Below are 27,949 nucleotides of genomic sequence, written 5' to 3'. Positions count from 1 at the left end.
TTCTAATTTCAGATAATATCCAATTTCCTTACCAAAGCCACAATTATACCACACACATTCAAAGTTTTTTGGGAAAAGATTTGTAGCTCGGGTGCTCATTGTTGTGGTTCTGTTCACTGAGCGGGTAAATTTGTGTTGCAGACGTTTCGTCCCCTGTCTAGGTGACATCCTCAGTGCTTGGAGCCTCCTGTGAAGCGCTTCTGTGATGTTTCCTCCAGCATTTGTAGTGGTTTGAATCTGCTGCTTCCAGTTGTCAGTTCCAGCTGTCCACTGCAGTGGTCGGTATATTTTTATAGAGTTGGAAGGGGAAAACAAACCCCTTTTTTTTTTCGCAGGTTATATATTTTTTTCTCTTTTATTATCCCCCACACTACCGCCTAACTACGGTAGTGCTTATTTTTTCCCCAGCACCCATGGTGTGTGTGTGCAGGTGTGAGACACAGTGAAAGACACAAAGTGTACAAATCTTTATTTAATTTCCACCACCAGGAAGATAGGAAAACACCTGGGTGGCCTGTGACGAGCAGCGCCCTTCACATCAAAGGGCAATGCTGTGTGATCAAAACAGTGAAGGGGAGGGCAGGGACTAAATCAAAATAGAGTTGGAGGGGGAGATGATGCACTCCACTCCCTGCTGCGCCCACCTCTCCCTGAACAACTCCATGGTGTTGGTGGACACTGCGCGCTCCCTCTCCAAGGACACCCGGGCTCTAACGTAACCGCGGAAGAGGGGCAGGCAGTCGGCCCTAACGACCCCCTCCACGACCCGCTGCCTGGACCTGTTTATGGCCAGTTTGGCCAGGCCCAGGAGCAGACTCACGACGAGGTCTTCAGACCTGCCCTCCCTCCTCCGTACCGGGTGCCCGAAGGTCAGGAGCGTTGGACTAAAGTGCAACCAAAAGCAGAGGAGGTTTTTGAGAAAATCAAAGAGGGAGTGCAAATGCCCACACCCAATATACATATGGTCCACAGACTCCACAGAACAAGCAGTTGGGCTGGAAGTCCGTGAACCACCGCAATCTACGGTTGCAGGGGACTGCTGCGTGCAGCACCCTCCACCCCAGATCCCCGAGAGAAAGGGGGAGGCAGTGGTCGGTATATTGGGTCCAGGTCGATGTGCTTATTGATCGAATCTGTGGATGAGTACCATGCCTCTAGGAATTCCCTGGCTGTTCTCTGTTTGGCTTGTCCTATAATAGTAGTGTTGTCCCAGTCAAACTCATCTTGCTTGTCGTCTGCGTGTGTGGTTACTAAGGATAGCTGGTCGTGTCGTTTCTTGGCTAGTTAGTGTTCGTGGATGCGGATCGTTAGCTGTCTTCCTGTTTGTCCTATGTAGTGTTTTGTGCAGTCTTTGCATGGGATTTTGTACACTACATTGGTTTTGCTCATGCTGGGTATCGATCCTTCGTTCTGGTGAATTGTATGGCTATTGGTTTGAGAGCTGTTAGGAGTCCTAGTGGTTGCAGTAGTCTGGCTGTCAGTTCAGAATTGCCCTTGATGTATGGTAGTGTGGCTAGTCCTTTGGGTTGCAGCATGTCCTTGTTCCGTTGTCTTTCCCTTAGGCATCTGTTGATGAAATTGCAGGGGTATGCGTTTTTGGCGAATACATTGTATAGGTGTTCTTCTTCCTCTTTTTGCAGTTCTGGTGTACTGCAGTGTGTTGTGGTTCTTTTGAATAGTGTCTTGATGCAACTTCTTTTGTGTGTGTTGGGGTGGTTGCTTTCATAGTTCATGACTTGGTCTGTGTGTGTGGCTTTGCTGTATACCTTTGTGCTGAATTCTCCGTTCGGTGTTCTCTGTACCATTACGTCTAGGAATGGGAGTTGGTTGTCCTTTTCTTCCTCCCTCATGAATCGGATTCCTGTAAGTGTGGCGTTGATGATCCGGTGTGTGTTCTCTATTTCTGTGTTTTTAATGATTACAAAGGTGTCATCCACATATCTGACCCAGAGTTTGGGTTGAATTCAACCCAAATACAATGAATTCGCCAAAAACGCATACCTGCGCAAGTTCATCAACAGATTAGCCACACTACCATACATCAAGAGCAATTCCGAACTGACAGCCAGACTACTGCAACCACTAGGACTCATAATAGCACACAAACCAACAGCCACTCTCAGACAACAACTCACCAGAACGAAGGACCCGATACCCAGCATGAGCAAAACCAATGTAGTGTACAAAATCCCATGCAAGGACTGCACATAACACTACATAGGACAAACAGGAAGACAGCTAACGATCCGCATCCACGAACACCAACTAGCCACGAAACGACACGACCAGCTATCCTTAGTAGCCACACGCAGACGACAAGCAAGATGAGTTTGACTGGGACAACACTATTATTATAGGACAAGCCAAACAGAGAACAGCCAGGGAATTCCTGGAGGCATGGCACTCATCCACAGATTCAATCAATAAGCACATCAACCTGGACCCAATATACCGACCACTGCAACGGACAGCTGGAACTGACAACCGGAAGCGGCAGATTCAAACCACTACAAATGCTGGAGGAAACATCACAGAAGCGCTTCACAGGAGGCTCCCAAGCACTGAGGATGTCACCTAGACAGGGGACGAAACGTCTGCAACACAAATTCCCAGCTCGGTGAACAGAACCACAACACCACACACATATACACTGGCAAGACATTACAAGTCCAAACCACTCACTGTGTGGATAAGCTTCCCTTCACCTTTTTTGATTCCTTTGGGTAATCATCTTAAATTGATATCTTCTTGTTCAGGACCCAGACCCTTCCACCAGATGAAATCACTCTCCATCAACACTGCTCCAACCTCTTAAGAATTTGAACACCTCTGTTAAAATCTTCTCAGTCTTCTTGCTTCCAATAATCTCCCCAGCTTCAGCAATTCAACCACGATTGAAACCTCTCAAATTCAGAATCCCTCCTATGAACCTTGTCTGCAAACTCTAATACTTTCTCATGTTTTCAAGTATTTTATTAGCTGTTTGCTTTTTTTAAAACACTGTTTGTATTGCTATTTATAAAGCCCAGGATCCCATCTGTCTTATTAACCATTTTCTCAACCTTTCCCACAACCCCTTTAGAATTATAACTAATATTTATAATTTTCAAGTCCTTCTACCAAAATATATTACTGACAACGTATTATGCAATATTTCATTGAATGCCTTCTGAAACTCTGTATCACAACCACCTTACTATCTTCAGCCTCAAAAAAAATGCAGAGTCTTACAGCATGGCCCAAATCATGTTGACCAAATTTCTTAAACCGAACTAGCCCTTTTTGCCTGTATTTGGACCATTCTCCTCGAAACCTTTCCAATTCATGTACCTACCCAAATGTCTTTTAATGTTCTTCTGGTAGCTCGTACCATAGTGTGCGCGGAAATGTTGCCTCTCAGGTGCATTTTAAATTTTTTCCCTCTCACCTTAAACCAATGCCCGCTAATGTCGGGCTCCCCTACCTTGGAGAAAAGACCTATTCATCTTATCTATGTCCCAAATAATTTTATAAAGCTCGATAAGGTCATCCCTCAGTTCCCTGTGCTCAAGGGGAAGAAGTCCCAGCTCATCCTGACTCTCCTTGCAACTAAACCCTCTTGTCTCTGCAACATCCTTGTAATTATTTTTTGCATCCTTTCCAGTTTAGCATAGTAGCCAGAATTATATTGGCAGTACTCCAATTTTGGCCTTACCAATGTCTTGTACATTGGTACAAGACATCACTTCCCAACTCCTCTACTCAAGTGTGCCAAATGACTTCACCACCCTATCTGCCACTTTGAAAAAAAAACTGTGTACCTGAACCCCTAGATCTCGATTTGACAACACTCCCCAGGATCCTACCATTACTTGTGTAGATTCTGCCCTAGTTTGTCTTACCAATATGCCCACCTTTCATTTGTCTAAATTAAAGTCGACTTGCCATTCCTCAGCCGATCAAGATCTCATTTCAGCTGATCTTCTTCACTGTCCACTGTGCCATCCACAAATTTTCTACCATACCTCCTACATACTCATCCAAATTGGTTATAAACAATGACAAACAACAGTGGACCCAGCACCAAGCCTTGCAGTGCACCGCCGATCGCAGGCTTCCAGTCTGAACAACAACCCTCTACCACCACTGTTTGTCGTCTATTGTCAAGCCAATTTTATATTCAACTGGTTGACTTTCCCTGGATCTCTTGTGATCTAATCTTACTAACCAGCCTACCTTGCAGAACCTTGCTGGGGGCCTTGCTAAAGTCTGTATAGATAACATTTACTGCTTGCCCTTATCGATCTTCTTGGTCACCTCTTCAAAAGAGGAGAAAGTGAGGACTGCAGATGCTGGAGTACCAGAGTTGAAAAATGTGGTGCTGGAAAAACGCAGAAGGCCAGGCAGGCGGAGCAGGAGAATTGACGTTTCAGGCAAAAGCCCTTCTTCAGAAATCACCTCTTCAAAATACTCAATCACGATTGAGAGACATGACTTCCCACGCACAAAGCCATGCTGACTATCCCTAATCATTCCTTGCCTTTCCAAATGCATGTAGATCCTGTCACTCACAATCCCTTCCAACAACTTTGTCATCATTGACATTAGGTTCGCTGATCTGTAGGTCCCTGGCTTTTCATTCCAGCATTTCCTAAATAACGGTGTTGTGGTTCTGTTCGCCGAGCTGGGGAATTGTGTTGCAAACGTTTCATCCCCTGTCTAGGTGACATCCTCAGTGCTTGGGAGCCTCCTGTGAAGCGCTTCTGTGATGTTTTTTCCAGCATTTATAATGGTTTGTCTCTGCCGCTTCAGGTTGTCAGTTCCAGCTGTCCGCTGCAGTGGCCGGTATATTGGGTCCAGGTCGATGTGTTTGTTGATAGAATCTGTGGATGAGTGCCATGCCTCTAGGAATTCCCTGGCTGTTCTCTGTTTGGCTTGCCCTATAATAATGGTGTTGTCCCAGTCGAATTCATGTTGCTTGTCATCTGCGTGTGGCTACTAAGGCTACAAATTCCCAGCTCGGCGAACAGAACCACAACAACGAGCACCCGAGCTGCAAATCTTCTCCCAAACTTTGAACTAAATAACGGTACAACATTAGACACCCTCCAGAGAGTATTAGTGATACAAATGCCTCAGCTTGGGGACCCACAATTTCTTCTCTAGCTTTCCACAATTTCCTGATTGATCAGGAATCGATCAGGTTTACCTATCTACCTCTAGGTGCTGCAAAGAACTCCAGCACTTCCTCTTCTGTAATATGGATGCCAGTCAAGACATTACTTATTTCCCTAAGTTCTCGAGCTGATACATGCTTTCCTTCTCTTGACCAAAGCTCGAGTTATCCAGTGTTCCCGACTCCTCCCAGCCTTGCTCTTCACACTAACAGGAACATGCTGCCCCTTAACTCATTATCTTGCTTTGGAAAGCCTCCCACTTTCCACGCATCCCTTTGAAAGTAGGTATCACCCCACTTCCAACAGCTTTTGAAGGTTTTCCTGTCTAATAACGTCAAAATTGGTCTTGCTCCAATTTAAAATGTGAGGTCTGCAGATGCTGGAGATCAGAGCTGAAAATGTGTTGCTGGTTAAAGCACAGCAGGTTAGGCAGCATCCAAGGGACAGGAAATTCGACGTTTCGGGCCAGAGCCCTTCATCAGGGTGATCACCCGAACATATTTGCTCCTCAATTTCCCATTGACTGTTGGGGAGGGTGTCTTTAGCATAGTCACATCAAAGTGATCACCCCTTATTTATCAGTTCCACCCAGGAATATCCGCGCTCAGTAATTCTGTGGTGTTTTTTTGAGGGAAAACACTCCCCCCTCCTCTCTTGCCTGCCCTTCTATCCATCCTACAGCAACTCTACCCTAGCACTAAATTGCCTGTCCTGTCTTGTCACTCCTTCAGCTGTGTTTCTATAACAGCTGCGATATCCCAGTCCCATGTTCCCATCCATGCTAGGTTCACCTGCTTACCTGTCAGGTCTCTTGCATTGAAATAAAATCAGTTTAATTCATCAGTCTTCCCTTGTTCGCTGCTGTGCTATTGACTGCCTTACCTTTTAAACTTGCTCCCTTCAATTCCCATAACACCCTCAACCTTCTCTCGTCTCATCCTGCTTCGGATCCCTCCCCACTGACAGACTAGTTTAAACTCTCTATACTAGCTCTAGTAAATCTTCCCAAAATTAATGTTAGCCATTCTCAAATCCATACCAACTCTCAATTCATCCCCAATTTGTTCAATGATTCTTAAATTTGTCTGATTATCATCTTCAAAATCTTTCCCACTGCCGATAGGCCAGTGGTTGTTGGGTTTCATTGCAAATGGGGTCTAACAGCGCTTCTTTTTTTGAAAAGGATTTGAAGGTCATGGCTAGTGGGCATGTTATTTCCACTCTTTCTTACACTAGGACGCCTGGATGCATCTGATCTGATTGTAATGGTTTACTGTCTTTAAGTTGAGTCAGCCCAAGATTTGGTATAGGAAATTGAGTTTGGACTGCAAATCCTTGTAGTTTATGAACAGAGGCTGCCCTGTGTCAATACACAGTCAATATCGCCAACCTGACTCCCTCTAATTCAGGGGTCAGTGGACCAGAGTACATGTTGGACAAACAAGCTGCAAGATCAGGACAATTTGTTCCAGTTCAGCTCAGAGAAGGTCAACTTCAGAATAGGATTTGTATGACTGTTAGTGTACAGGGTAAGGGAACCCAGCAGAAAAAGAAAAAAAGAATGCTCAGAAGCTGTCCTGAAGAACAATGTATTTCCTATGTGCAAGGACAGAAACACAGACTGTCAGATGATAGGTGGGGCTGGAGGAGTGGACTATATAATGCAGGGGTAGTTAAACGGATGTGAATAATTCAGGAATTGATCATATTCATGGCAAGCGGGATGGAGATTCCATATGGTCTGCTGCCTACCTGGTGCCAAACTCAGGTACATCTCCCACTCATTTGAAAGGAAATTGGGAGGGGGGAGGAGCAGAATCTAGTTACTCTGATCTGTTTTGGAACAAAAGAAAATGGAGGAAAAAGTAAGTAAGAGATGTTGTTCAGAAAATGTTAGGAATCAAGAGCTAAATTAGAGCACTGGGCCTGGACTATAAATCACTCACCATCTGATTTGGAACAAAATCGCCATTCCTTCAATATCATTGGGTTGAAATCCTGAAAATCCTTTCCTAACAGCATTGTGGATGTCCCTACACCACACAAGCTGCAGCAATTCAAGGCAGCATCTCACTAACATCCTCTCCGAGGCTATAATGTAGGAATGCATCAATCTCTCCTCTGCACTTGTTCCAACATCCGATAGCTTACAGCACACAAAGAAGTCACTTGCTCATCACATCATGCTTGTCAAAGATCTAACTACACCAATCCCATTTTCTAACTCTTGGACCATAATCCTGAAAGCTAAATCAATAGGAAGAGAATATTTAAACACCGTTCAAATGTTGAGAGTTTCTGAATAAACCATCCTTTCAGGCACCGAGTTCCAGATTCTCACTGCACTATGGGTGAAACAATTTCTCAATTCTCCTCCTAGCTGTCTGCCTTTTACCTTAAAATCTGAGCCCATGGTCATCAGGTGCCCTTTCAAACTTTTCAACTCCAAGGAAACCAGTCCTGGCCTAGCCAGCTTTCCTCAGCAGACTCTCCACCCAAGGACTTGGCCGACATCTTGCCTACTTTCGTGATTTGACTCCTGAATTCAGAGTCTATCAAAATTTGTCCAGCTTTGCTCTCAATCAATTCAATGACCTATCTTTACGTTGCTTCTGGGAAGAAAATTCCTGACTAAACAATATGAAAAATAAATTTTACAAGGGAAAATTCTTACTCTTAAGCAATGCCCCAGTTGTAGTCTTCCCATAAGAGAAAATATCCTCTAGGCGTTTACTCCATCCAGTCCACCCAGGATGCAACAATGTTTAAATAAAATCACCTCTCATTGTGATGGGCAATAAAATCTAGATTTGCTAATTGATGCTCACATGCTAAGAGGAAATGAAAAATTCTGCAAACAAATGTCAGAGAGTTAGGGTGATTATAGGTGAGCATGTGGTTGAAACTGAGGTGTGGGGAAGAGACATTTTAATAGCCTGGATACTGACTAATTGAATTGGCTTCACCTAAACTGGGCTGAGACCAAGATTGTGGTAAAAGAGGATGGAGAGAATGGTTGGAGGAGTTTAATGGGCTGGTGAAGGAGTTAGGAGAAGATGTGGAAGTGTTAACACTAAATAGGAACGTAAATACAATATTTCAAAAACATCAAAGCTTTTGCACAGAACTATAGATTCAAGGGTAAACATGGAAAATGGGTGAAATAAGAAATGGCAGTTATTACTACAAGCTGTCGAGTATCACCAAAATAAGTGCTCATTACACAAACCAGGGTAAAAGGAATTGAGGGACAAATTCATCTTGGAGACTCTGACATGATAACTATAACTCAGAAATGGCTGCAAAACAATCAAAAAGAGGAAATGAGTAAATTAGGTTTAAATTCCTACAGGAAGTCTTGGGAAATTAAGTAGAATAGATCGTATATCAAGGAAATGAAAAGAATTAGCAGATGCATGGCTCTAAAACTAGTTAAGTGATGAGGTACAGCCAACAGTGCTTAACTGGTGTCGTTTGGATAGGGAGGTGTGCAGTGGAAATCCCCAGGAATCAGTGCTGGAACTCTTGCTTTCCCTTCCTAAGGACCTAGAACCTTAGAGGACTGCACACAATTCTGATCGTCCTTCCATAAGGAGGATACTGTTAAGCGTGAGTGGGTACAGGAAAGGTTTACATGGATGTTGCCAGGACTGGAGGGTTTGAGTTTTTGGGAGATGCTGAATAGACTGGGGCTTCTTTTCCTGGAGTGTCAAAAGTTGAGGGGTGACCTTAGAGAGGCTTCTAAAATCATGAGGGGTACTTAGGGTGAATAGCCAAGGTCTTTTTCCCAGGATAAGGGACTCCAGAGGTTTAACATGAGTGGGGCAAGATTTATAAAGGAACTAACACTTTCAAAGAGAGGATAGTGTGTGCATGAAAAAAAGATGCCAGAGGAAATGGTGGAGGCTGGTACAATTACAATATTTAAAAGGCATCTGGATAGATCTATGAATATCAAGGATTAAGAGGGATATGGACCATATGCTGGCAAATGGGACTAGATCAGATTAGGATGTCTGGTCAGTGCAGACAAGTTTGACTAAAATGTCTATTTCCATGCTGTATAACGATGTACTCTGCTCATTGTAGAGTTAAGTTCAAAATATGAAACTCTGAAACACTGAATTTAGCGGAGTGTGCAGAAATTCAAAAAGTCAGTTACAAATTGGTAGAGCGGGTGAAACGATGGCGGACAGATTTCAAAGTGGAAGGATGAGGTGATTCAGTTTAGTAGGAAGTACACCGAGAGGCAGTACAAAATAAATTATACAATGCTCCTGGGGTACAGGAGCAGACGAACTCAAGTACATAAGTTATTGAAAGGGACAAGACAGGTTGAAAGATCATGAAGCATGTCATAACCTAATTTGTTGACAAAGTTCTGAAGTACAAAAGCAAGGTTACATTGAACATGTATTAAACATGCCTCTTCCACTTTAATCCCTCTTCAATTAAAAGGATCCATCCAGAGATAAGGAAAACTAACATGAGAATTTAAGATCGAGTTAAAAAATAGAAAAGGATTTAATATTGTGGTGGAAGCTGCAATTGTGGCCCAATGTTCCCCAGACAAGACAGGGGGTGGAGCAACCACACAGACAGGATGCAGAGCTGGGCCGATAAGTGGCAGATAGAGTTCAACTTTGAAATGATTCACTTTGGAAGGGAGATCCCTGTACTGCCTGCCGGTTCCTTTTCCTACCCCCGACTGTAACCCATCTATCTTCTTCACATGACTACAGGTACAGTTACTACCTCCCTGTAACTCCTCTAGATAACCCCCTCTGCCTCCTGAATGATCCGAAGTTCATTCAGCTCCAGTTCCTTAACAGTTCTCGAGGAGTTGGAGTTGGGTGCATTTCCCGTAAATGAAATATCTTATGAAGAAAGGTTGATATAGCTACAGCCTTTCTCATTGGAACAAAGAAGGATGAGAGGTGATTTGATAAACGCATAGATGATGATAAGTGGCATAGATAAACATGAAGGAGGAAGCTATCATGAGGGGACAATTTTAAAGATGACTGGAAGAAGGTTCAGGGGAGATGTCAGAGGTTGACATCCAAGTGACTCTTGGATAGGCACACGAAAGATAGCAAAATGAAGGGTATTTAGGTTAGTTTGATAAGAGTCGGATAAAGATTCGGCACATAATCAAAGGCCAAAAGGACCTGTACTGTTCTGTGCTCTATGAATACGTTAACTTAATAGAAAACGTGTTTATGCCATGTCCAGACCAGGAGTGCTGGCTTAGGAATCAGAGCTGGAGAAAATATAAGCTTTCAGCTATGAGAGTATCCATACAAGCAAACTTCAAAACGTCTACAAAAAAGTAATGAAACAAATCTATTGAGTGGAATTTAAAGATTTGAAATAGAGTGGCCTTCCCAGATTTCCAATACTGTTGGGAAGCAGAGCAAAAGTTTGTTCTGCCGTTTTAAGGTTTCCCTAAACAGCTTTCTATGTTTAGGTAGCCTTGGCTTCTTTTGCCCTTTCGTGAAATACCTTTTCAGCTTTATAATTAAAGAAAATCTACCGTTGGGTGTTCATGTTTCGTTCTTTTAAAAAAAAATGTATCTATTAAGCCAGATTTCATTCTGGTCAAACATTAGCTGAAATTATAATTTAGATGCAGTAAACCTCAGCAAGTTGAGACAGATCCAGTACATGTTGAATTGAGAAAATGACTACAATGACAGATGTTCACAAAGAACGTCATGTGAAAAGAAACTAGTTTACATTCAAGAGACAAAAAACGTGTGTAATTAGAGAGATTGGAGACAACAAAATTACCAGATAAAAGTACACAAATAACCTAGATCTTGGCAAATTATAAGGACAGTGTGAATACAAGATGACAATGCAGATAGCAAGAACTAAGAAAGGAAATGCGAACAACACTATCAAAAGCATTAAACATTTTACAGAATTATGTGAGGAGAAAGAGCATGGTTAAGAACAATGTACATTCCTGAAAAGCTGACAACAGTGCAATTGTCAACAGTGTTGAAACAGGATCAGAAATCATGACGTTAAAGCTTGCTTGCTCTTAACGAACTCAAGGACATGGTAGTGCAGTATGACTGAGCATGTGGGGCTACGTTCTGCCCTGTACCTTGGCTATGGTGTTAGCTTGGCTGATCACATCGGAAGGAAATATTGTAAACAGTGTGGTTAGAGATAATAAACAAATATTGGCAGATTACAGACTGACAAAAAACCCAAGGAGCAGACTGAATCCTGTTTTGATCTCCACAGACACTTTGTTCAGCATTCCCAGCACATTTGATTTTTATTATTAGAAGATGTGAATAGGGAAAACTGGAAAATGATTTCAATCTATGCGAGTGAGATCCTTTGATCCTAAAAAAGAATAGGAGAAGAAACTTCCGCATTGGTGAGAAGTTACAAACATTGGATGTTCAAAGTGACTTGAGGAGATCCCAACTGAATTTAAGAATGGGAACAGAAAATGATCAAAAACTGCCAACAAAATGCTGGCCTTTATAAGCAGGACAGGATTACGTGGAGTAGAAGTCATGCTTCAGATATACAAAGCCCAGAGCACATGAGTGTGCAGGAAATAGGTGTAGACCATTCAGCTAACGGAGCATGCTGCACAACTAGATCATGACTGATCTTCTGCCTCAAACCTACCTTCCCGTCCACTCCGCATATCTCATGATGCCAAGAGACTATCTTGGTGTTAAACATATTCAAAAGGGAGACGCCACAAATCTTTTGTGAAAATGGAGAAATGGCTCACTACAAATTAAAATGGTTGGCCACTTATCCTGATTGTGGCCCAATGTTCCCCAGACAAGACAGGGGGTGGAGCAACCACACAGAATCCTTGTATGTCCAACCCCTTCACAATCTTGCGCTTTTCGAAGTGATCACCCCTCAACCTTCTGAACTCCAAAGGAAATCCAAGTCCAATTCACTCAGTTCCCATTGGGTGGCAACTCCCCTCATCATCGGCACCATTTGGGTGAACAACTGTACTACCTGAAATGCAAGTCTGTCCTTCCAAAAATATGGAGACTAAAACTGTAGTCTTCTAGGCATAGCCTCACCAAGTCCCTATGTAGGAAGATTTTCTTCCTGTACTTCAATACCTTTGTAATAAAGGCCATCATGACACTATCTGACAAATTGCTTACTGTACCCAAGGATCTTTGAGATCCTTACATAAAGCATACCCAGTTCTGGGCAGAGTCAAGTTTCATTACTTGCAAAAAAAAAACTGCTTTCCAGTTGCTACAAGTTGTTACAGTAAATAACTTCACTGGGGGAGGTGATAGACTATTACCATTATTATTATAACTAGATCATTAATTCAGAGACCCAGGGGCTCTTTCTGGGAACATGAGTTTGAATCCTCCCATATGATGGAAACTGAATTCCATGAAAACCTGGCATTAAGAGTATAATGCTGACGATGAAAATATTGTCAGTTGCACAGAGACGTACAGCACGGAAACAGACCCTTCCATCGAACTTGTCCATGCCGACCAGATATCCCAACACAACCTAGTCCCATTTGCCAGCCCAAATCCCTCTAAATTTGCAGATGCTGGAGATCAGGGCTGAAAATGTGTTGCTGGGAAAGCACAGCAGGTCAGGCAGCATCCAAGGAGCAGGAGAATCGACGTTTCGGGCATGAGCCCTTCCTTCAGCCCTCGCTCATGCCTGAAACGTCGATTCCCCTGCTCCTTGGATGCTGCCTGACCTGCTGTGCTTTCCCAGCAACACATTTTCAGCCCATATCCCTCTAAACCCTTCCTATTCATATACCCATCCTGACGTCTTTCAAATGTTGCAATTGTAACAGCCGCCACTACTTCCTCTGGCAACTCATTCCATACACGTACCATCCTCTGCGTGAAAACGTTGCCCCTTAGGTCCCTTTTATATCTTTCCCCTCACACCCTAAACTTATGCCCTCTAGTTCCGGACTCCCCTCCCCCAGGGAAAAGATTTTGTCTACTTATCCTCTGCGTGCCACTCATGATTTTATAAAACTGTATAAGGATCCTGAGATTCCTCAGCATCTGACACCCCAGGGCAAACAGACCAAGCCTATTCAACCTCTCCCAATAGCTCAAATCCTCCAACCCTAGCAACATCCTTGTAAGTCTTTTCTGAACTCTTTCAAATTTCACAACATCTTTCCAAAAGCAAGGAGACCAGAATTGCACACAATATTTCAGAGGGCGCCTAACCAATGTCCTGTACAGCCAAAACATGACCTCCCAAACTCCTGTACTCAATACTCTGACATATAAAAGAAAGCATACCAAACACCTCCTTCACTATCCTATCTACCTGGGACTCCACTTTCAAGGAGCTATGAACCTGCATTCCAAGGCCTCTTTGTTCAGCAACACCCTCTAGGACCTTACCATTAAGTGTATAAGTTCTGCTTGGATTTGCTTTTCAAAATGCAGCACCTCACATTTATCTAAATTAAACTCCATCTGCCAACCTTCAGCCCACTGGCACATCTGATCAAGATCCCATTGCATTCTGAGACAAACTTCTTCATTGTCCACTACACCTCCAGTTGAAAGGAAACTGCCATGTAACTACATGTGACTCTAGACCAATAGCAATGCAGTTACTCTTAAAAGGAAATAACTGGAGAAACTCAAATCTTTAGAACACTCGATCCAAAAAGTTAACTCTAATTTCTCTTCACATATCTGTTGAGTTTGTCTTGCAATTTGTTCGAATTTCCGATTTCTAGCATCCGCAGTACTTTTTGTATTGGTTATCTTTATTTGCTGTTTGGCTAATTAGGGATGAGCAATAAATGCTAGCGGAGTCAGTTAGCAAGAGGGAACAATAACACACTTGCTCAAGTGAAATGCCATCTGCCATTTTGTCGCCCATTCCCCGAAACTGTCTATATCTTTCATAGATTATTTTCAGTCATGTATATCTAATTAGATTGTAAATAGTCAAAATCCCCAACACTGATCCTTGCACAATTCCACTACTGACAGCATCCAAGTTGAGAATCCATCATTTAGAGGTATCTCTTAGCTTTTTATCAATCAATCTTTATTCACCACAACAACAAAAGCATCAGAACTTATTGAACAGCACCTTATGATTGCCTCCAAAAAAATCAGGTGTACATCTACTTGTCACATTTTATCTACTGACTTCTTACATATCAAAGAAAACTCTAAGTTTATCAAACAAAATTTCATTTTAGCAAAACCATGCTAACTGTCTAATTATACTAAACATTGTGCATATTAAGACCATTAAGCCTTCATCAACATAGATCCCAACACACTTTCAATGACTGATGTCAGGCTATCTGGTCTGCAGTTCCTCATGTTTTTCTCAGCTCCATTCTTGAATGTCTATTACCTTTACAGATATGAGGGAATTTTTGAAAATTATAATCAGTGCATCATTTCTCATCATGTTTCAAAAGAATCGAATGTTGCAGATATCAAAATCTGGGCAGTGGTCAATTTAAATCTTTTCTGCTTTTCCGGTCAGCTCTCTTGTTGATTACCTTATTTTCCTCATTCTCTTCAGCCACCAGCTTACCCTTGATTTATTGCATGCAAATTGTGCCATCTACTGGCAAAGATACAATTTTTTTCTTCTGCCTTTTCCTCATTCTCCAAACGAGTCTCACATCAGATTTTAAGAATCATTTGTTCAGGCTATTCTTTTCCTTTTTATATATTTGAAGAACCTCTGACAATTTGCTTTCATGCTCCGAGCTACTTTGCTGCTATTCTATTACGTACTTTTCCAGACTAAATCCCAATCTTCACTTACTGTAACCTTTGCAACATAATTCTTTTCCTTTAATTCAATTCTAAGCCCAGCTTCTTTCGTAAATCCAAATGGGTCTTTCTTGCTGAGTATTGCTTTTCAAGAGAGTATGTCTTGTTGAACATTTTGCATTCTTACTTTAAAATGGTTCCCAGTGTTTACTTAACTTTTTAGTCTATTGTTCCTAACAGCCAGTTCTCCCCTCATACCTAACCAATTGGCTTTAAGTTGAAAATTCTTGTCTGTAATTCAAGTATGTCAATTTCAACCTCACTTCAACTGTACTATGATCCCTACTCCTGGAATCTTTCACTACGAACTAATTAGCCTGCCTCATTACACTAGGATTAAAATAATTTAACCGTTCATTGGCTCCACCAGGCTTTGCCCACAAAACTACCCTGCAGAGTACTTTTCACAATTTGATTCCTCCAGATTCAGTCCAGCATAATAATTCTACTATCTTTGAAAAAAAGGGTACCACCAGTGCATCACAGAGCCAATATCTTGTATACTATTATGGCCCAAATATAATTGACACTAGGAGATCTTTACACTATTCACCCCAGAGGTTTTGGAATCTTGCTATCTTCCAACCTTCATAATCACAAAACCATGCTAAAGAGAGCTAAATCCTTGATTTTACCTAATTCTTTCATGGGATGTTGGCATCATTGGCAAATCCAGCATTTATTGCCCATCCCTAACTACCCTTGAATTAATAAGCTTCCACCCTAAAAATATTCAATATTCTAAGGTTTATGCTCCAAAGTTGAAGAAGCCACTGAGAATAAAACAATCATCCCTAAATTTAGATCAGTGCCCCTAGTTCTGGACTGACACACAACAGAAAACATCATTTCCACACACCAGTTTAGTAATTCTGTGAACCACCTCCAGTGCAATAACATCTTTTCTTTAAGGAGACCAAAACTATACACAGTATTTGTGATGTAGTCTCACCAATGCCTTGCATAACTGAAGGCAATACTGAATTTAGTATTGTGCAATAAGGCAGATTTGATCAAGGAGCTTATGAGTAACGAACTCTTTGAAGTCAGTGATCATAATATGACAATCATTCTGCAATACGAGGAGAGGGAGAAATTAGAATCAGAGGTAACAGTATTACAGCTGAATACAGAGGAACCTCGATTATCTGAACGAGATGGGCGGGTACTATTTTGTTCAGGTAATTGATTACTCAGTTAATTGATTCAAAGCTTCTCCTCTGGGGCTTGGAGTTTTTGGAAGTTTCCTTTTTCTTCACTCTGCCAGCCTTGCTCCCCCTCTCTGTCTCAGGGTTTGTTTCTGAGCAGAGACACACACTTGTGTGTAAGGGACATGCAGTATTGCTGAAGCTCCCCGCGGCGCCCCATCAGTTCAATGGGACTGACAGAGAGCATGTGCTCAATCAGCTCCCCGTTCAGGGGAGTAGGCAGCAGCACATCGCACACGAGACCCACTCACCACCACCACTATCAACCCTGCCATCAACCCACCACCACCCCCGATCTCCTTCAGAGAATCCAATATTATCTGTAAAGACAACGACAGAGGCAGGAGGGAGGAGTGGAGCTGGTAGAATTGACTGGGAAGGAATCTAGCAAGAAAGACAATGGAACTGCAATGGCAGGAATTTCTGGGAGTAATTCAGGAAACACAAAGATTCATCCTGAGGGAAAAAGAAGGTGCAGGGAGGATGAGGCAACCATGGCTGATTAGAGAAGTCAGGGACAGCATAAAATCAAAAGAGAAAGCATATAATGTCAAGAAGGGCAGTGGAAACCAGAGGATTGGGATCCTACAAAGACCAACAGAGGGCATCAAAAAAAAGGAGGGAGAAGATTAAATATGGGAATGAGCTAGCCAGTAATATAAAAGAACAGTGAGAGTTTCTTTAAATATAGTAAGGGCAAAAGAGAGGCAAAAGTGGACACTGGGTCAATGGAAAATGATGCTGGAGTAATGTGGCACAAGGAAATGGCTGAGGAACTGAACAATTATTTCACATCAGTCTTCATGGTGGACGATATGAGTATTATCCCAAAACTTCAAGAGTGTAAGGGGGCAGAGCTGAGTGTGGTAGCAGTCACCAAGATGGTGCTACAAAAACTGAATGGACTCAAGGTAAATAAATCACCTGGACCAGATGGACTACACACTAGACTTCTAAAGGAGATATCTGCAAAGATACGAGTTAGCGGTGATCTTTCAGGAATCACTAGAATCAGAGAGAGTCCCAGAGAACTGGAAAACCAACAATCTGAATCTGTTTAAAAAGGGAGCAAGGCAAAAGACAGAAAATTACAGCCCAATTTGCCGAAACTCAGTTGTGGGTAAGATCTCGGAATCCATCGTGAAGGATGAGATTTCTGAAAACTTGGACATGTATGGTAAAATGTGGCAAAGTTAGCATGGTTTCATCAAGGGGCAAGTCATGCCTGACAAATCTGCCACAATTCTTTGAGGAAGTAATGAGCATGATAGCCAATGATGTTATCTACCTGGACTCCAAGAAAGCCTTTGACAAGGTGCTGCACAGAAGGTTGCTCAGTAAAACAAGGGCCCATGGTGATAGAGGCAAGGTGCTAGCATGGATAGAAGATTGGCTTTCTGGCAAAAAGCAGAGGGTGGGGACAAAAGGGTGTTTCTCAGGATGGCAGCCGGAGACAAATGGTGTTTCGCAAGGCTCAATGTTGGGTCCATAATTTTTCATTTTATACATTAACGATCTACATCAAGCAACTGAGAGCAGTCTGGCTAGGTTTGCAAACAATACAAAAAAATAGAAAGAGGGACAGGTGGCATTGAGGTGGTGGATGGGCTGCAGAAGGATTTGGACAGGTTAGGAGAATGGGCAAAGGACTGGCAGATGGAATACAATGTGGGAAGTGTGAGGTCATGCAGTAGCTTGGTAGGAAGAAAAGAGGCATGGACTATTTTCTAAATGGGGAAGAAATTCAGATGTCTGAAGTGCAAAGAGACTTGGGAGTTCTAGACCAGATTCTTTCAAGATACAGTTTGAGTCAGTAATTAGGAAGGCAATTGCAATGATGGCACTTATTTTGAAAGAACTTGAATATAAAAGCAACAAAGTATCTCTGACACTCTATAAAGATCTGGTCCGACAACATTTGGAGTATTGTGTGCAGTCTTGGGCCCATTATCTCAGGAAGGACATACTGGCGCTGCAGTGTGTTCACAGGAGGTTTACGGAAATGATCCCAGGAATGAAAAACAATTGAGGAGTGTTTACGAACTCTGGGTCTACACTCAATGGGGTTTAAAAGGATGAGGGGAGGATCTAATCGAAACTTACAGAATCCTGAACGGCCTGGACATAGTAGATGTTGGGAAGTTGTTTCCATTGGTAGAAGAGACTAGGATCCGAAGGCACAGCCTTAGAGTAAAGGGAAGACCTTTTAGAATGGAAATAAGAAGAAACTTTTTCAGCTAGAGAGTAGTGAATCTGTGGAATTCATTGCCGCAGAAGGCTGTGGAGGCCAGGTCATTGAGTATATTTAAGACTGAGATAGATAGGTTCCGAGTATTGAGGTAATCCGGGGGGGGGGTCACAGGGAGAAAGTGGGAGAGTGGGTTGAGAAATTTATCAGCCATGATTGAATGGCAGAGCAGACGCGATGGGCAAAATGGCCTAATTTCTGCCCTTCGGTCCTATGTTTAATTGGACCAAATGATCTGCTTCCATGTTGAATGATCCCTTCATTCTACAATAAGATCCTTACTTTTATGTTTGCCTGCTTGAATAGTTCCTGTAGCTTTATATTAACTATTCCCTAGGACTTGCATGCCTCAGAACTTTGCCATCATTTTCCATTAACCAATACTCTGCTTTTTCTTCCTGCCAAAACGAACCTCACGTCTTTGACATGCCATCTGTCAGATTTTTGATGATTTACTCAACTATCTATATCCTCCGGGAACCTCACATCCTGTTCGCATCATACTTTCCCAATAATCTTTGTGTAATTTACACATTCTGCCACTATGACTTTGTTCCCCTCATCTAACTCATTTACATGAAGCATAAACCCTAAGGTAACAGTGGTAGCAATTGCTGGAGTCACGGAGAACCATAAGCTGCACACATTAGAAAGAGACCCAACAGATGAGTTTAATGAGAGGGTCACTGCCCATCAGGTGAGGGGCAAAATTGAAAAGGTGTGACCTTCATGGTGACCTGAGCTATATGGGAATTAAACCAAAATTATTGGAGTCATTCTAAATTGTAAACCAACCATCCAGCCAAACACGCTAAATGAGAGTTCCAGGGGATTGATCATGGATGACTGAAGGATCAGAAATAAAATTTTATACAACATTTTAAAGTCATCTGGATGGATGTATGAATAAGAAGGGTTTACAGGGATATGGGCCAAGTGCTGGCAAACAGGACTAGATTAGATTAGGATAAATGGATGAGTTGGATCAAAGGGTCTGCATCCATGCTGTACATCTCTATGGCTCCATGATTCGCCAGACCCCCGAGCAACTCTGCATCCTGCCAATCAAGATTAGGCCTTTTTATGCAAAAATTTAATTTGTCAAACAATCTTTTATGCTAATACAGCCTCCAAATTCTTATATTGTGCAACTTTTGATATGGCATCTCATCAAACGCCTTTAACATTTCATAATACAACCAACACGCTTGTCTCTCCTTGCCCACGCCCACAACCTCAAGTTATTTCTGCCTCTTTAGTCTGCAAGCTCCCTTTGTGACCTTTAACACACAGATCAAACCCTACCCCAGTCTCCAAAATTCCACTGCATGTCTGCGTTTATATGATCGCATTCTGGAAATTAACTCGTGGAGTGCAGCCGTCATTCTGGTAAATCAACTCCAGGACCATTAGATCATTCTCAGTGTTGTGCCCAGAACTTTTCTATCATTAAACCAGGCTTGATGGCAATGATAGGAGCAGCAACCAGCAAAAGTAAAAGTTATGAACTTTGTGAACCTACAACATGAACTAATTGCATGCCAAACAACATGGCTAAATGTGATAGGCAGGGCTGATAGATCCCACAAATGGATTCAAGCCCAACAGCCCTGGAACGCATTCAACAACTCAGAGGAGGCAGCAAATATAGCCATCCTCAGCATTCAACAAATCAGTGCAAAAAGCTGAAATATTTGAAATCACCTTTAGTCAGATGTGCCAGATGGCTGATCTTCTCTGACTTCTCCAGAGGTCCCCAGCATATGATCTCAGTCTCTTACAGATGCCAATTCAATTCACTCCACATGATATCAACAAACAGTTGGAAGCATTGGATTTTTCCAAGGCTTTGGGCCCTGACAACATGCCAACAATAGATCTTGCACTTCCCCTCACCAAGCTGTTCCAGTGCAGCTATAACACTGGCATCGACCCAACAATATGGAAAATTTCCTCGTATATTCTCGACATAAAAAAGGACAATTCCAACTGTGCCAATTATTACCCTACCACTCCACACTCAAAGTGATAAAGGGTCATCAGTGCCAAAAGTAATATTTACTCTGCAATAATCTACTCTCTGACCCTCAGTTTGGGTTCCAAGGCCACCAAACTCCGAATCTCATTACAGCCTTGGTTCAAACATGGACTGAAAAACTGAATATCAGAGGTGAGGTGACAGTGACCATCCTTGACATCAAGAAAGCAGTTAACAGCATGGAAATTTGGAACCCCAACAAAACTAGAGTCAATGGGAATCGAAGAAATACTTTCTATTGGTTGGAGTCAGCTTATCAGAGGCCCATCATCTCAGTCCCAGGACATTTCTGCAGGCGTTCCTCAGAGTAGTGCCCCCCAGGCATCTTTAGTTGCTTTAATGGAAGACTTTGGCTTAAATGGTAAAAAAAATACAAACTACACAAGTACCAGGGATCACTAACAAGAGAGAAGGTACAAATCAGGTATACGATAGAATGCTCCCCGCTTGCCTGATGAGTCAATTTCGAACAAAATATGTGCCACCATTCAATCAAAAGCATCTCACTTAATTGGCACGACATCCACTAACTACAACATTCACTCCCTCCTCCACTGAGGATGTGTACCATCTGCAAGGTACACTTCAGAAAGTCAACAAGGCTCCTTTGACAGCACTTCCAAACTGGTAGCCTTTATCTCACAGAAGGATGGCAGGTATGCGAGAACACAACCCTCTCTCACTCCACCCTGACTTAGAAATATACTGCAGTTCCTTTACTGTCTCTGGGTCTGAACTCCATCCATTCCTGCACAGTTATGTCTCTACACTACAGACTGCATCAGTTCCAAAAGGTTCCTCATCACCATCTTTTCAAGGGCAATGCCCACATTCCAAAGAGGACAGAATAAATATCTAAAACCTCCCTTGACATTATCACAAACATTCCCATGGAGAGTACAGTGAAAGTGAAATATAATTTATATTCTTCCATGTAATACTCCCCAGAACAGTTACAGCACAAGTTGGAAATTGCAAAATCCCCTCCAGATTGTCCCAAATACACTCAGCACAGGTAGACCAATGGACCACACCTTTAGATGAACAGCACCAGTATGTCAGTACAGCACACTGAAGTTTAATGGCAAACCTGGATACAGTCATAGAGATATACAGCATGAAAACAGACCCTTTAGTCCAACTCATCCATGTCGACCAGAGATCCTCAATAAGTCTAGTCTCATTTGCCAGCATATGGCACAAACCCTCTGAACACTTCCTTCTAACTGTTGTAATTGTACCAATTCCTCTGGCAGTTGATTCCATACACAATGACTACATGAAAAAGTTGCCCCCTTAGCTCCTTCTTTCCCCTCTCACCTATGTCCTCCAGTTTTGGACTCCCTGCCCACCCCAGGGAAAATACCTTGTCTATTTACCCTATCCACGTTCTTCAATTTTATAAACCTCTATAAAGGTCACTCTTCAGCCACCAATACTCCAGGGAAAATAGCCCCAGTTTATTCAGCCTTTCCCTATGGCTCATAGAATCAGAGTCATACAGCATGGAGAGGGGCCTTTTGGTCCAACCAAAATGTCCATCAATGCCAACCCCACTTCTCTGCACTTGGCCCATATCCTTTTAATTCTTTCCTATCCATGTATTTGTCCAAATGTCTTTTAAATGTCGTTCATGTACCCAACCTCAACCACTTCAACTGAATGTTAACTGTTATCCAAAACACTATTTTAGAGAACGGAAGATGATGATCCTGATGTAGAGTGTGAATCACCATGTGTAGCTGTGGGCTGGCTTGTGATATCGCATGAACACAGTTTAAAGTGCCCAAAACCACTAGATGGCAAACACTGTATTCTTCCAGTTGTGGCCAAGCCTGTGAGTAAGTTGCAACAATAGCTGTGCATTGCTTGCTGTCCCGTTGCATATGTAGTTTAAACTACAGGGGGAAAGCATAGTTCAGTTTACTGTTCCCGTTGTCCAGAATGATCAGCCTAACATATGATTCATCCACTTGACCCTCCCAACCAGAGACTTACCTAGGAAGTTAGGATATAGTTGATCAACATTATCAATCACATAGTTGCACTTGGGGCACCGGTTGCTGACTTCCAAGCTCTGTCGAATACATTTATAGCTGGAAAAAGACCAGACAATAAGTGAAAGGATACAATCCCCATGCCACACACAGCTACATCTTCCCTCATTCAATCTTTAAGTCTCCCTGGCGATCTCTCCCTTAAGATTCTCTCTAGAAATCAATTGCCCTGCACTGGGGTCGACAAAAACCAGTCACATTAGTCTCCGATTTGTTATCTTCCTAAAGCCAAATAATGGCAGAACTGCAGCATATCATCAGCCCATTACTGTGTCACAAACACAAGTGAAAGCAATCCACAATTGCTTTAGGGCGGCACGGTGGCACAGTGGTTAGCACTGCTGCCTCACAGCGCCAGGGACCTGGGTTCAATTCCCGGCTCAGGCGACTGACTGTGTGGAGTTTGCACGTTCTCCCCGTGTCTGCGTGGGTTTCCTCCGGGTGCTTCGGTTTCCTCCCACAATCCAAAGATGTGCGGGCCAGGTGAATTGGCCATGCTAAATTGCCCGTACTGTTAGGTAAGGGGTATGTGTGGGTTGCGCTTCGGCAGGTCGGTGTGGACTTGTTGGGCCGAAGGGCCTGTTTCCACATTGTAAGTAATCTAGTTGGACTGGCCAGACCAAAATTGTCCATAGCATTTGGGTTATGTAGGCTAGGTGGATTAATGGTAATGGTGGGGTTATGGTCTAGGTGGGACACTGTAGGAGCAGACCTGATGGGCCGAATGGCCTCCTTCCATACTGTTGGAGTTCTTGGATTCTCTGAATTTTCAGCAGAATAAGAAACGAAGGCTGCGAACTTAAGCTTTTCTCTTAGCTAAAATGGATCATTCTTGTGAGGACAATGCACAACACAGCAAATGTCAAGTTTCCATTCCACATTAGATACAACAGCAATAGCACAAGCCTCCACCTACACAGCAACTGCACTGTTTACAACAGAAAGGTTCCTTATAGACTGTCACACTTCAAGTCACTGTTGACTCCAGCTTCTTTTATTGTAATTAAATAAAATTTACTATTCCACTCCACAGTGTTGGCAAAAAAGACCATTTCTTCCCACACAATCTGAAAGACTGATAAGGAGCTCAGTGAAAGCTGGACCCACGAATTGTAAATAGTTGTATTCAGTTCCACTATAATTTTAAATCTTGAATTATGTTTTTAATAGTGTGAGAATTTCTCAGGGCAGACACCTTGGTCCAACCATCAAAATTGTTTCCTCAATGCCCTTCCTCCACCATAAGATTAGAAGTAGGGATGTTCATTGATGATTGCACAATATTCAACATCATTCACAACTGCTCAAACACTGAAGCTGCTCACGCCTAAGCACAACAACGTTTAAGCTTGGGCCAACAAGTGGCAAGTAACACTTGTACCACACAATGTGAGAGACAGGATCTAAAAGCTACCCTTGACATTCAATGGTATCACCATCCCTAACTGATCATAAGTATTGATCAGAAACTGACTGAGACATCTTTATAAGTAGTGTGGCTACAAGAGGAAGTCAGAGGCTAGGAATACTGCAGCAAATAGCCAAAGCTTGTCCACCAGCTATATGGTTTAAGTCCAGAGTGTGATGGAATACTCCCAATTTGCCTGAATGAGTACAGCTCCAACAAAGACATTTCATACAGTAGAATCCCTACAGTATGGAAACAGGCCATTTGGCCCAACAAGTCCACACTGACTCTCTGAAGAGTAACCCACTCAGACCTTTTCCCCTTCCCTATTACATTTGACAAGATCAAGGACAAAAAAAGAGCAGCCTGCCCGTCCACCACACTGAACATTTACTCCCTCCACCACGCATACACAATGGCAACAGAATGTACTCTCAACAAGATGTAGTGCAACAACTCACAAAGACTTCTTCAAAATTAGCATCCAAATCCACAAGCTCCTTTTTTGTCACTGCATCAAAACTCTTCTTACCAGCATTAAGGCTCTACTTCGTAATTCTGGTAAGTTGACTGTTACCACCTTCTGCAGGGCAGTCAGTTATAGGTAATAAATTCCAGCCAAGGCAGACACATCCACATCATGTGAACGATGAATTTAAAACTTGTTGCTTTCTTTCTGAACCTTTAGCTATCTTCAAAATAGTTTACTTCTAACTGATTAATTGCAATTAAAATCAGACATTTTGAGATCATTGATGGCCTCTATTTTAATAAGAACACAGTCAACAACATGAGCACAAGGTTTACATCAGACTTTACATTAAGCAACAAGTGGAACTTACCAAAAACTGTGCCCACATTTTGTCATGTGTGCCTCATCAATCATCTCAAAGCAGATAGGACTATTGAAGAAAGAAGAGAACCAGTCAGTAAATCCACTGCTGTGCTCAAAACCAATCGGACCCCACAGTCGGCACAATCACCCCAAACCACACCCTGCCCCCAAAGGTACCTCAGCACCCTCACCCTCGTCCTTTTCAGTCAGAACAGCCTCCATCCCCCACTGCAGTCAGCACAGCCTCCCTCTAATTAGTAATCTCTCGCTTGCACTCTCCCAAACCATCTCAACCCAATCTCACTACACTCCCTTGCCCATCCCACTAATTTATTAATTAGCCCTCTACCTACTTCCTCTCAGCTTGCTATCTCTTCACCCCTCTCCCCCAAGTCTCTTTCCCACTCTGGCAGTACTTCTCTACAGTCCAACTTACACCCCCGCCCCCCCAATCTGGCCTCAACTCCTTTGCTACCAGTTCCCTCAATCTCCCTCGTCCTCAGCCTCAGATGTGATCCAGCTTCTACCCAGAATCCAAGTCTTATAGTGCACAGTCTGTACTGGCAAAGCTATAATATTCCACATTTGAACACGAGGTCCACAGCTTAAATGTTATGACAGATGATCGTCCTAGTACAATTTAAAGGTTGTGAGGTTATCTGTCTCAATTACACTCACGGGCAGTGCATTCCACCACCCTTTGGTTGAAAAAAAATTCCTAAAATCCCCTTCCTTGAAATTATTAGTCCATGTTACTACGCCTTCAACTAAGGGTAACTGTTTTGTATTCACCCTGTGAATGCACTTCAATATTATACAACTTCCTCAGGCTCCACACCCTCAAACTTCTCTGCTCCAAAGCTCCAATTTCTGATCTTATCCAGCGCGTTCAATGACTGTTCCTACATCACAAGGCCTGAAGTGGGGATATTTGCTGACGATTGCACAATGCTTAGCACCATTCATGACTCCTCAAACACCAAAGCAGTCTGTTTCTAAGTGCTATAAGATCTGAACAATATTCAGACTGAGGCTAAAAAATGCCAAGGGGTTATGACCCTCTCATATGGGAGAAGACAATCGCCCCTTGACATTCAATTGTGTTACCATTACTGAATGTTGGGGTGGGGGGCATTTGCCAGAAACTCAACTAGACTCACCACATAAACAATGGCTAAAAGCACAGGTCAGAGACTAAGAATCCTGTGGCAAGCAACTCACTTTCTCACTCCCCAAAACATGTCCACCAACCACATGGCACAAGTCAGGAGTATGACAGAATACTTAGTTGGATGGGTGCAGCTCCACTAAAGAATACTCAAGAAACTTGACATCATCCAAGACAAAACAGCCTGTTTGATGGGCATCGGATCCACAAGCATCCACTCCCTCTCATACCGAGTCACAGCAGTGTGTACAAATCTAGAAGACACTACAGAAGTTCTCCAAGGCTCCCCTCCAAACCCATGATCACTTTCATCTAGAAGGACAAGGGCAACAGACACATGGGAACACTACCCAGGTGCAAGATCATCTCTAAGCCACTCACCATCCTGACTTGGAAACGTATTGCTATTTCTTCACTGTCACTGGGTCAAAATCCTGGAATTCCCACCCTAAGGGCATTGTGGATCTAGCTTACATAACATGAACTGCAGTAATTCAAGGTGACAGCACATCACCACCACCACCATCTCAACAGCAGCAAATGCTGGATGGCCAGTGATGCCCACATCCAATAAGTGAATAAAAAAAATTAAACAGCTCCTTTCCAGGTAACAAATTGATGGATCTCCTTTGCACCCCCTCCATTGTAAAGAGAGCATTCACACAGTGTGGTAACCAGAACTGCACACAGCAATTCAGCTGTGGCCTAACTACAGTACTAGAAAAAAGTACTATGCAATCCAACATAATCATCCCTTGTTTTATCTGTGCCTCACCTGGTAAAGGCAAGTGCATTGTGTGCCTTCTCAACTAACCCACTAACCTGCCCTGACACTTTCAGGGATCTGTGGACCTGACGAAGGGGCTTTTGCCCGAAACGCCGATTTTTTTCCTGCTCCTTGGATGCTGCCTGACCTGCTGTGCTTTTCCAGCACCAACCCTAACCTTGGTACACCCAAGATACCTCCAACACCGAGTTTCCACGTGCCTTGCCACTTATTGACTACTCCCTTGGTCTCCCTCCTATCAGGAAGAAATTCCATCAACCACGACCGACACCTTGTTTATATCCTGCTGTAACTGAAGACTCCCTCCTCCTCCTCTCCTGCTGAACTCCAAGGACGTTCAGCTCTCCCTCGACCCAGACTCTTTCCCCACCCTCCCCACACACACAGTTCTATTGCCACGCCATCCCCACCCCCAAAACACGGTACCTTGTCTCACATACTCCATCCTCTCTGCCAACCCAACCTCCCCAAAATCGCTTCCAATCTCCACATCTCCCTCCCTCCTTTCTTCCTTCCCTATTTCTCTCACACCTCCCAACCCCCCCCCAAGTGTCTCTCCCCCTTCCCCCCCCACCCCGCAGTCTCACCCACTCTCCCTATCTATCCTCCAGTCTCTTGCCCCACACTCTCTCCTCTCCTCTCCTCCCCTCCCCTCCCCTCCCCTCTCCCTCCACTGAGCCTGGGCCCTCACCAGACGAAGTCGCTGCTCTTATCCTCGTACGAGTTGACCAGGCCGTTGAGCAGGGGCCGTTTCCGAGCTCCTCCGGCAGCGCCGGACAATCTGCTGTTGGCGCGGCTGGAGCCCGGGGCGGCGGTGGCGGCGGCGGTAGAAGAGGACGAGGAGGAGGAGGAAGAGGAAGAGGAGGACGACGACGAGCCGGGTCCGGGCTGCGGGCTCGGACTCTGCCGGGAACTCGCCATCTCCGCAGGCCTCGGGCCGTCACGCCTGCGCACTGCCCGCCAGGCGCTAACGTCCGCGGCCCCGCTGCATCTTGGGATGGATGGGCCGGCCTGGCGGGTGGAGCCTGTCGTCAGGGGGTGGGTTCTCGTTGTCAACGGCGGGGTGGAGCCTGTTGCCAAGGGGTGGGTCCTCGTTGTCACCGGGGGGTGGTGCCTGGTTGTCAGGGATTACGACCTTTGACACCTCGCTAGTTTGTCAATCTCCTCGTGCTCAAGTTCAACTCCATCAAGTCCCTTTCCTTGGATGCATTTTTCATCCTCATTTCCTT

At 43.5% G+C, this 27,949-nt stretch overlaps 1 protein-coding gene across 2 annotated transcripts in view; it reads right to left on the bottom strand.

Moving 5' to 3' along the window:
* cop1 (COP1 E3 ubiquitin ligase) overlaps positions 1–27,721 on the bottom strand; it is a 121,525-nt gene extending 93,804 nt beyond the window's left edge. For both annotated transcript variants that reach the window (XM_060829641.1, XM_060829642.1), the window contains exons 1-3: positions 27,412–27,721; positions 24,773–24,832; positions 22,464–22,561 (exon numbers count right to left, since the gene is read on the bottom strand). In XM_060829641.1, the coding sequence (XP_060685624.1) occupies positions 22,464–22,561; positions 24,773–24,832; positions 27,412–27,641 (388 nt within the window). In that variant the 5' untranslated portion in view covers positions 27,642–27,721. The remainder of the gene's footprint in view (positions 1–22,463; positions 22,562–24,772; positions 24,833–27,411) is intronic.
* Positions 27,722–27,949: the final 228 nt, after the last annotated feature.

Source organism: Hemiscyllium ocellatum, chromosome 9, assembly GCF_020745735.1.
Source record: "Hemiscyllium ocellatum isolate sHemOce1 chromosome 9, sHemOce1.pat.X.cur, whole genome shotgun sequence".
In the NCBI taxonomy this organism is placed as follows: Eukaryota; Metazoa; Chordata; class Chondrichthyes; order Orectolobiformes; family Hemiscylliidae; genus Hemiscyllium; species Hemiscyllium ocellatum.
This window is presented reverse-complemented; position numbering and strand designations above follow the sequence as displayed.